At 35.9% G+C, this 9,166-nt stretch overlaps 1 protein-coding gene across 1 annotated transcript in view; it reads left to right on the top strand.

Moving 5' to 3' along the window:
* Positions 1-297: 297 nt before the first annotated feature.
* LOC134345315 (neuroligin-1-like) overlaps positions 298-9,166 on the top strand; it is a 208,298-nt gene continuing 199,429 nt past the window's right edge. The window contains exons 1-2 of the mRNA XM_063045782.1: positions 298-940; positions 1,358-1,417. Coding sequence (XP_062901852.1) covers positions 445-940; positions 1,358-1,417 — 556 coding nt within the window. The 5' untranslated portion in view covers positions 298-444. The remainder of the gene's footprint in view (positions 941-1,357; positions 1,418-9,166) is intronic.

Raw genomic sequence — 9,166 nt, 5'->3', positions numbered from 1 at the left:
ATCAACAAGAAAGCAGATGGCCTTTTCATGCATATCGCCAGGGGTTCAAATATGAATGCTTGCTTAATCCATTTTGATTAATATTTTTATTGGGGTAGATAAATTTGTAACTTCATAAATGAAATATTATTGACTTCAGAATTTGTTTTGATATTTGTAACTTTTTTTTACAGATCAGAATTATCCTGATACAGTTGATTTGTCAAAGGAAACTCACTGTGGATTGTCAATCTCTTCATGTGGACAGAAGAAAGAATGTTGACTGAACACTAAATCAAGTGAAGATGAATATTCAAGTCTGAAATCTATGGGGAAATATTTCTGATGTAGAAAATTAACATTTTCTCTGGAACTCCTTTTAAGCAGAATCCTGTGTTTACTGAGATTCCATCTAATATCAAGGAGAAACGCTGCTTCCATATCTGTGGCAAACAATTGTACATAATGCCACTCCACAAAGAGAGGCCACCATGGCTTAATTGCATATTGAGAGTGGTGATGATGCATCCAGTGCGAAAGGGATTTGATATTACTTTTTTTCTTTGGATACTGGGATTTACATTAAAGGGCAGCCTGGTGCTTTGCCAAAAACTAGATGACTCTTACCCAGTGGTGAATACCAATTATGGCAGACTGAGGGGGATCAAAAAGGAACTAAGTAATGAAATCTTGGGTCCAGTAATCCAGTATCTTGGTGTACCATACGCTGCTTCACCAACAGGAGAACGTCGTTTCCAACCTCCTGAACCCCCTTCTTCTTGGTCAGAAGTACGAAATGCTACCCATTTTGCACCAGTCTGTCCCCAGAATATACATGGTATGTTGCCAGATGTTATGCTCCCTGTGTGGTTTACTGCCAATTTGGAAGTAGTTGCGTCTTACGTCCAGGAACAGAACGAAGATTGCCTCTTTCTAAACATATATGTGCCTACAGAGGATGGTGAGTGTAAGCCATAAGGAACAGGAAAACCTAATATTAATCTTTGCTAAATGTTAAACCTTGTTTTGTTTTTTAGGAAGCATGATATAAGGTTTGCATGTTGTGATTTGTTTGTGTGTTTATGTGTTTGTGGGTGTGTACATGCATGAAGCTTTCCCAATGCATCAGATCTGTATCTTGTCCCACTCATTTTTTTTTTACACACTATGGCACGTCCATCAAGGTGGAAGTTGATTTTCAATCCCCCCTCACTGACTTAAGAAAAGGTACATAGTTTTTCCATTGTGTGTGGAGGCACAATGAGTTGGAAGCCTGTCTTTGTAGAAAGGACAATTTTAAGTCAGTTGGTGGTGTTGCATGCTCCTACTGTCTGTGATGGAGCTCATGTTATTTTTTAGTCTTTTATTCATTTTTCAGTAAAAAGAATATCGAAGGAATGTGCCAGAAAACCGGGCAAGAAAATATGTAGAAAAGGAGGTATGTATAAAGCCTGGAGCAGAAGAGGTTGTACTTCTCATCCAGAGACCACCACTGATACTTTGAGGCAAAGGTCAGCAAATGTCATGTAACTTATGACATTAGTGCACACATCAGAAAGCATGGAGTTAAAATCACTTGATAGACACCAGTAAAAATCAAAATCTTAATATAATTTTGTCCTTCACTTAGCTAGCTTCACAATGTAAACAATTATATATGCGTCAGATCATTCATGTATTTTACTAATTGTATATGCTGTTACTTAAAGAGTGCGCAATTTCTGCTGCTTATGGTTGTTATCAAATATTCTGTTGAAAGATGTTGATGGCTCGAGTCTATGAAGGTAAATAAATTAAGATGGAATAAATAGTACTGAAGCAACTAAATTGTGGTGAAAATATTGCTACATGCAGTGAATTGTGATCTGGTTAACTTCCAATATTTACTTGTTCAAAAATACTTTTTTCTCATGGAGAATTTTTTGATTAATATTACTGGCAGTAATTTTGAGAATTCCGGAGTTTCTAAAATACATAAAAGGCAACAGTAATACGTATTAGCACTATTTACCTGTTTTAAAGGGGCATATTCCACTTCTACAGTTGCTTCATAGCAGTATACTGTCAGGAAATGAAAGAACATTTTGCTAAAGATGGTCAAAGAGCAAAAATATGCAGAAGCTGGAAATCTGAAATAAAATCAGAAAATTTTAGAAATACTCAGCAGATAAAACAGCATTTTTGTTTTCATGAGCATAAGATAATCCTGTTCTATTACATGCAAGAGCCTTATTATCACTGGTTGAGGAAAAGAATCTTCATCCGACACACATCAAAGTTGCTGGTGAACACAGCAGGCCAGGCAGCATCTCCAGGAAGAGGTCTCGGCCTGAAACGTCGACTGTACCTCTTCCTAGAGATGCTGCCTGGCCTGCTGTGTTCACCAGCAACTTTTATGTGTTGCTTGAATTTCCAGCATCTGCAGAATTCCTCGTGTTTGAGAATCTTCATCCAACAAGCTTAGTGAGGATTCAAACTCACTACTGAGATGAACAAATGCAAATATATTTTTCTAAGGTCATAAAAGCAATTGATTTAAAATTTAGTGAACAAAAATTATGCCTTTTTTCTCATTTATATTCAATTAGTTCAAATAGTGCTAAAATATAAATGTATCATGCTTTCAATTCAAATCTCTAATATTTTGATAATCTCTGAACCACGTTTAAAAAGTTCTTTAAAATGAAAAAGCTATAGTGAATATAATAGCAGTGGAATGTTTAGCATTTAATTGGAATTCAGATTATTTAGATAAATTTGGATCTGTATGTCTATTTCATGGGAATAGTACAATTGAACAGGAAAGCAACATATCTCAACAGCTGACTGGAAACTATTTCTTGTGAGGATCCATCGAGAGGGCAAATAACTTTTTTTTTAACTTTTCAGCAGCTCACTATGAAGAGATATTTAATCTTACAACAATTCAGTTTATTCTTTTTAATATACCTGATCCAGTTCTATTGATGTTACGGAACTTCACTCAAAAATTAAATAACAACTAGAAACTTGTTCAGTGAAAAAATAAGTGCCTTTAGTATTCTGGAGTTTCTTAAAGTATGTGTGTAAATTCAAAAAGCTGAAATTTTAAAATACATTCTTACTGCATATTTGAAAGAATTTTATTTTTCATTGAGCATATTTCAGTGAATGGTTTTAATCTTCATTTTTAAATACTAAAGTAATCCAGTCCATGTAATATGACCGCAATAAACATACCACCTCTTTTTGTTGAGTGATATAGAGGAGAGCTGTGTTCTTTCTGCAGAGTATTATCAAAATTGCAAAGATTAAGCTGATTTACTAAACTGAATAAAGGGATTATGACTGGCTTAGAGAGAATTTGAATTTTAAAATCTGTGATTATAGAAATAGATAAGTGCTCTAAATTCATATGTTCTCTTTTGACTGATCTTTTATCCACCATCATTCCAACAAAGCTTTAAAGTAGTGGAGCCAAACTTTGGAACATCCATAACTAAAATCTTATTTGCATTATGCATATGAATGGAGATCATGTAGTGGCTCCCAAAGGGTTCAAGTAGATTTAGCCACAATTTAGAAATTAGGCCCTACCCAAACACCCTCAGTGAAATAAAGGTGATTGATTGATTGGTTGTGTGTCCATGATCAATTTTCCAGATCAAGCACTGGTTGAGTTCAAAATACCATGTTTTCAAGATCTCAAATAAGTTGGATGCCACAATCTATAACTACATTGCCAAAGATTCGGTTTGTCAAATTCTTTCTTCTGACTTTGGCTCAGTGACAGAGTTGCGAAGTAGTTGTGATTCTGGCAAGTACAAAATTTACTCCCTGCATTCCTGCATTTTCAAGGCCAATAGGTTCTACACTTGAACCTACAGTGAAATATAAACTGCAACAAAGTATTGAGCTATGAATCTTAACCCTGAGATATCAGGAGGACAGCGTGCATTAGGGAAGGTATGTTCTGGCTCAAGCTCAGGATGGCCTTGGCGATATCAGTGGAACAGAGAAAATGGGAAAAAACTGCAGTCTGTGCATGGGAGGTGTATCTCTATCAGTTAAATGCACGCAGACAGTGAAATACCACTAAGAAAGACTGTGGATGACTTCCTCCCTGCCTTGTTCTATTTTGCTGAGTTGGTTGTCTTTGAAGATTTTGTAACAATCATCCAGTCTTTAGGTGCTGTTTTCTTTTGCATACTCTTTGTAACAAATGCCCACCAGTTCAAGGATTTTGAGTTTACTTATGTAGGTGGTCGATGAAAACCTACCTGCTTGTCTTTCTATTTTAAAACTGAACTAGTTATTGCTAGTTCCTCTGTTACAATTTCCACATTTTCCTTTGCTGTAGAAGAATTATGTAGATTCTGAAAAATTTTGATAGCCTGCCAAAATAGCATTTATTTTTGCATAGGCCCAAATATCAATTTGTTAGATTACTAAGTAACTGAAGTATTTATTAACTTGTATATCTAAACATATACAATACTATTTCCAATAGGGGCATTAGGTTGTGACACAAAGTTGGAAATCCTCGCTGAATTATTTTTAGCTTTCAAATAAGACTAATGGAATGCATAATAGCGAAGGCTCCTCTTCTATTGTATTTATTGGTTTATGTTGTTGCCATGTTTAACGTAATTCCTGAACTTTCAAAAGTAAAATATATCATTAGTGGGTTGGAGATCTGAATTGTTTTCAGTATGATTTTAAGAAAAATAAACATGTTAGTGCTTCCAGAATTCCAAATGACATCTATTAGAGCAGCTTGCGATCGAGCCCACTAGGGATAAGACAATTCTGGATTGGGTGGTATGTAATGAAGCAGATTTGATTAAGGACCTTAAAGGAGGATGTGATAATAATATGATAGAATTCACTCTGCAGTTTGAGAGGGAGAAGCTAAAATTGGATTGCATCTGCATTACAGTTGAGTAAAGGTAACTACTGAGGCATGAGAGAGGAGCTGGCAAATTTGATTGAAAGTGGACGCTAACAGGGATGATGGTAGAGCAGGAATGACTGGAGTTTCTGCAAGTAATTTGGACTAAGCATGATTGGTTCATCCTGAAACAAAAAGAAGTATTTCAGAGGGAGGATGAGGCAAGCGGTTGAGAAGGGAAGTCAAAGACAGCATAAAAGCTAAAGAGAAGGGATGCAATATAACAACAATTAATTGGAGTTAGAGAACTGGGAAGCTTTCAAAACCCATTAGAAGTCAACTAAAAAGCAACAAGGAGAGAAATGTTGAAATATGTAGGTAAGCTAGCCAATAATATAATAGAAGATGCCATAAATTTTTTCAGATATTTAAAGAATAAAAGAGCATTAAGAGTGAACATCAGGCTGCTGGACATTGACACTAGAGAGGTAGTAATGCGGAACAAAGAAATGGCGGATGAATTGAATAAATATTTTGCATTACTCTTCAATGTGGAAGAGACCAGCAACATGCCAGAAATTCAACAGAGTCAAGGTGCAGAAGTGAGTGCAGTCACTATTACTAAAGAGAAGGTGCTTCGGAAACTGACAGGTATGAAGGTGGATAAAACCCAGACCAGATGGACTACACCCCAGGGATCTGAAAAAGGCAGCTGAAGAAATTCTGGAGGCATTAGTAATGATATTTCAAGAATCACAAGATTCTTGAATGGTTCTGGATTATTGGAAAGTCGTAAATGTCACTGCACTCTTCAAGAGGGGAGCGAGATAAAAGACAGCAAATTATAGGCCAGTTAGCCTGATTCCAGTAGTTGGCAAGTTGTGAGAGTTCATGATTAAGTATGAGATTTTTGGTACTTGGAGGGGCACAATAAAATAGGTGGAAATCAGGGGAAATTTTGCCTTACGAACCTGTTGGAATTCTTTGAAGAAATAACAGGAAGGATACATAAAGGAGAGTCAGTGGATGTTACTCATTTTGATTTTACCTGAAGCTTCTACCTCGTATTGTTGCTGGCTAATTAGTTGAAATTCCACTGTGGTTTTAATAGATGTATTTTTTGTCTTGCATTGTGACTGTATATTGTCTACCCTCACATGGAATTTAATTATAATTATGAGCTTCCTGTTAAATCTCCTCGTGATACTCTAGTCTTTAATTTGAGTTATTCCAAGATGGAATTGTAGCTCAACTTATTGTATGCAGCTGAAGTGTTGAAGCCATTATTTTAATAACTGCTGAATGATTTCTTGGATTTTATTCTTTGACTGATTGTTTGTCTTCATAACAAAAAAGTAACACCACCACCTTTTCTCTGTTTTAATAGATTTCCCGTATTTGTTCTCACTTAATTTCAAGGCAGTTTCTCTGGCAGTTGAAATATTGTATTGCATACAGTGTTGTGGGAAACAAGCAGATAAGTGGAATTACTGTAGCATCTGGAAACGTTCAATCATTAATACCAGAAGATACAAACAATGATGCGTAGTTATATTGTATAAGATTACAGATGAGATTTATGGATATAGAGGCATTTATGAAAAAGAAATGTTTTTGCTATTTATTTTATTATATTATTGGGGAGGTCCAGGAGTTTGGGAAGCAAAGTTGATTTAAGATGTACACAAAGCTTAATGTATTAATAGATTCAGGCAATAAGTCCTCTAATCTGAACCTAACAATTTATTGATTGGAGAAAGTGTCCATGAAGTTAGTTAAAATTCTTTGAAGTCATTTCAAACAGTGTTGAACAAAGTAGACAGTCATTTCAAACAGTGTTGAACAAAGTAGACATAGTTAATGAAATAATAACCTTTTTCACAATTTGAGTTAGTTATGTCTTGAAGAAATGTCACATTATGGGTAATCCTAGATTTCAAAATGTTTTGCATCAATTCTAAAGGAAGAAAGAATCATAAAAATCAGACGGAATTCCAAATTTCAGTTTAATTGTACAAGCTAGTGATTAAGCAACTGTCCTGTATGTACTGTATTTTGCCCAGTCTGTTGTAACAAAGGTGCTTAGAAGTCTAACTTGAAAGGCAGATCTCAGAATATATTCTGTAAATTGCTAGTATCATTATTAAAGCAGCAAATAAATTGTGACAAAATACTTCACATGCATTATCTTACTTTGCAATACCTGTTCTAGTGGAGTATTTGTCTCTCCCAATATTGAGGAATGAATTTTCAAGTGAAGACAACTGTTTAATTATTGAAATAATTCATGCAGCTTAATCACATTGTCTTATTTACCATTGAGATATTATTTTATATGCCAGAGAGATTCTCAGATAGGTCTAACAGTGAGATTCCTAAGAGATTATCACGGAGAAAAGGAGTGGAAATCGGCATTGATAGGTGTCCGAGCAGACAAAAATACCGGCAGTAAATATGGAAGGGAATCCAAAGAGACTCTATAGATTGAATTTGAAACTGAGTGTAAGAATAGAGTTGAGGTTGATCAGAGATCAAAAGAGAAGTTTACTCATGGAACAGAAGGCATGGCTAAAAATTGAATAAATACTTCATGTTAAACCACGAGACAGCAAAGAATACAAACAACTTGATAAGACAATAAGAAGAAAATGCAGAGAAGCTAAAGACAGATGGCTAAATGAGAAATGCTCAGAGATAGAAATGCTACAAACCCATAACCCTGGAACAAAGTTGATGCACAGTAAGAATAAAGAACTAACGGGGGAAATTACCTTGCTCAGCAAGTGGATGCATCAAGGCAAAAGACGGCAGCTTAATTATGAGCAAAGAGGAAGTCCTAAACAGATGGACAGAATATATAAAAGAACTTTTTGAAGACCAAAGAGGAGAAAAACCAAACATGAAGAATCTTGAAAGACCTAGCATTCTAAAATCAGAAATTTGAGCAGCCACAAATAAAACAAAACATAACAGAGCAACTGGTCCAGACAATATTGCTGTTGAAATGATACTGGCTTTAGAAGATTTTGAAATAGAGAAAATAACAGAAGTAGCGAATGAAATCTATGATCATGGGGAGATACCTGATGATTTAAGTAAATCCGTGTTCATCACACTTCCAAAGAAAGAGGGAGCAACAGAATGTGAGTTACATCGTACAATAAGCCTGATGAGCCACGTGGCAAAAATTATTCTCCGAGTAATCATGATGAGAGCAAGACGCTGTATAAAACCAGAGATCAGTAAAGAACGATGCGGCTTTGTGGAAAACACTGGAACCAGAAATGCAATTTTCATGCTACGGATGATCCGTGAACGAGCCATCCAGGTGCAAAAAGACATCTACCTATGTTTCATTGACTCTACAAAAGTTTTTGACACTGTCAGACATCACGATCTTCTGGAAATGCTTCAAGATTTTAACATAGATGGGAAAGATATACATTTCTTAAGAAATTTATACTGGGACCGGACAGCATCCATCAGAATAGAAGGAGGAGTGAGTGAGTATGTGAATATCACGAGAGGAGTCAGGCAAGGTTGTGTCTTTTCGCCAGACTTATTCAACCTGTATAGTGACAATATCTTGAGAAGTATCAGAGACATCAAAGGATTCACAACTGGAGGTCATAATATAAATATCAGATATGCTGATGACATCGTACTAATAGCTGACTCAGAAACAAAACTTCGAGAACTACTCACTATAGTGGCAGCAGAAAGTAATCGCAGATTGAGGCCTCTCAATCAACAGCAAGAAGACAGAAAGCATGGTCATCTCCAGAAAGACAAACATCTCACAATGTGTGATCAAGATCGGAAATACAAACTTCAAACAAGTCAACAAATTCAGATATCTTGGCAGCCCAATAACGTGATGGCAGGTGCGACACAGATATCAAATACAGAATAGCAATGCTGAAAGAAGCTTTCCAAAAAATGAAGACCATATTAACAGACAGAAAGATGAGCATGTACACTAAAAACAGAATACTGCAGTGCTACATTTATTCTATCCTGACTTATGGAAGTGAATGCTGGACCATTTCCCCAGCAATGGAAAAAAGACTAGAAGCAGCTGAGTTATGGTTCTACAGGAGAATGTTAAGAATATCATGGACCACACACACATCAAATGAAGAAGTTCTCAGAAGAGCCCAAGGAGATAGATCACTCACACCAACAATAAGAGAAAGGCAACTCAGATTCCTAGGACACATCATGTGGAAAGATGAACTAGATAGACTCACACTCTCTGGAAAGATCGAGTGGAGCAAAACTAGAGGAAGACCTTGGCTTAAGTACATAAAAAGCCTA

This window comes from Mobula hypostoma, chromosome 4 (genome assembly GCF_963921235.1).
Source record: "Mobula hypostoma chromosome 4, sMobHyp1.1, whole genome shotgun sequence".
NCBI lineage: Eukaryota > Metazoa > Chordata > Chondrichthyes > Myliobatiformes > Myliobatidae > Mobula > Mobula hypostoma.
Note: the sequence above shows the minus strand (reverse complement) of the source record. Positions and strands in the feature narration are given on the sequence as shown.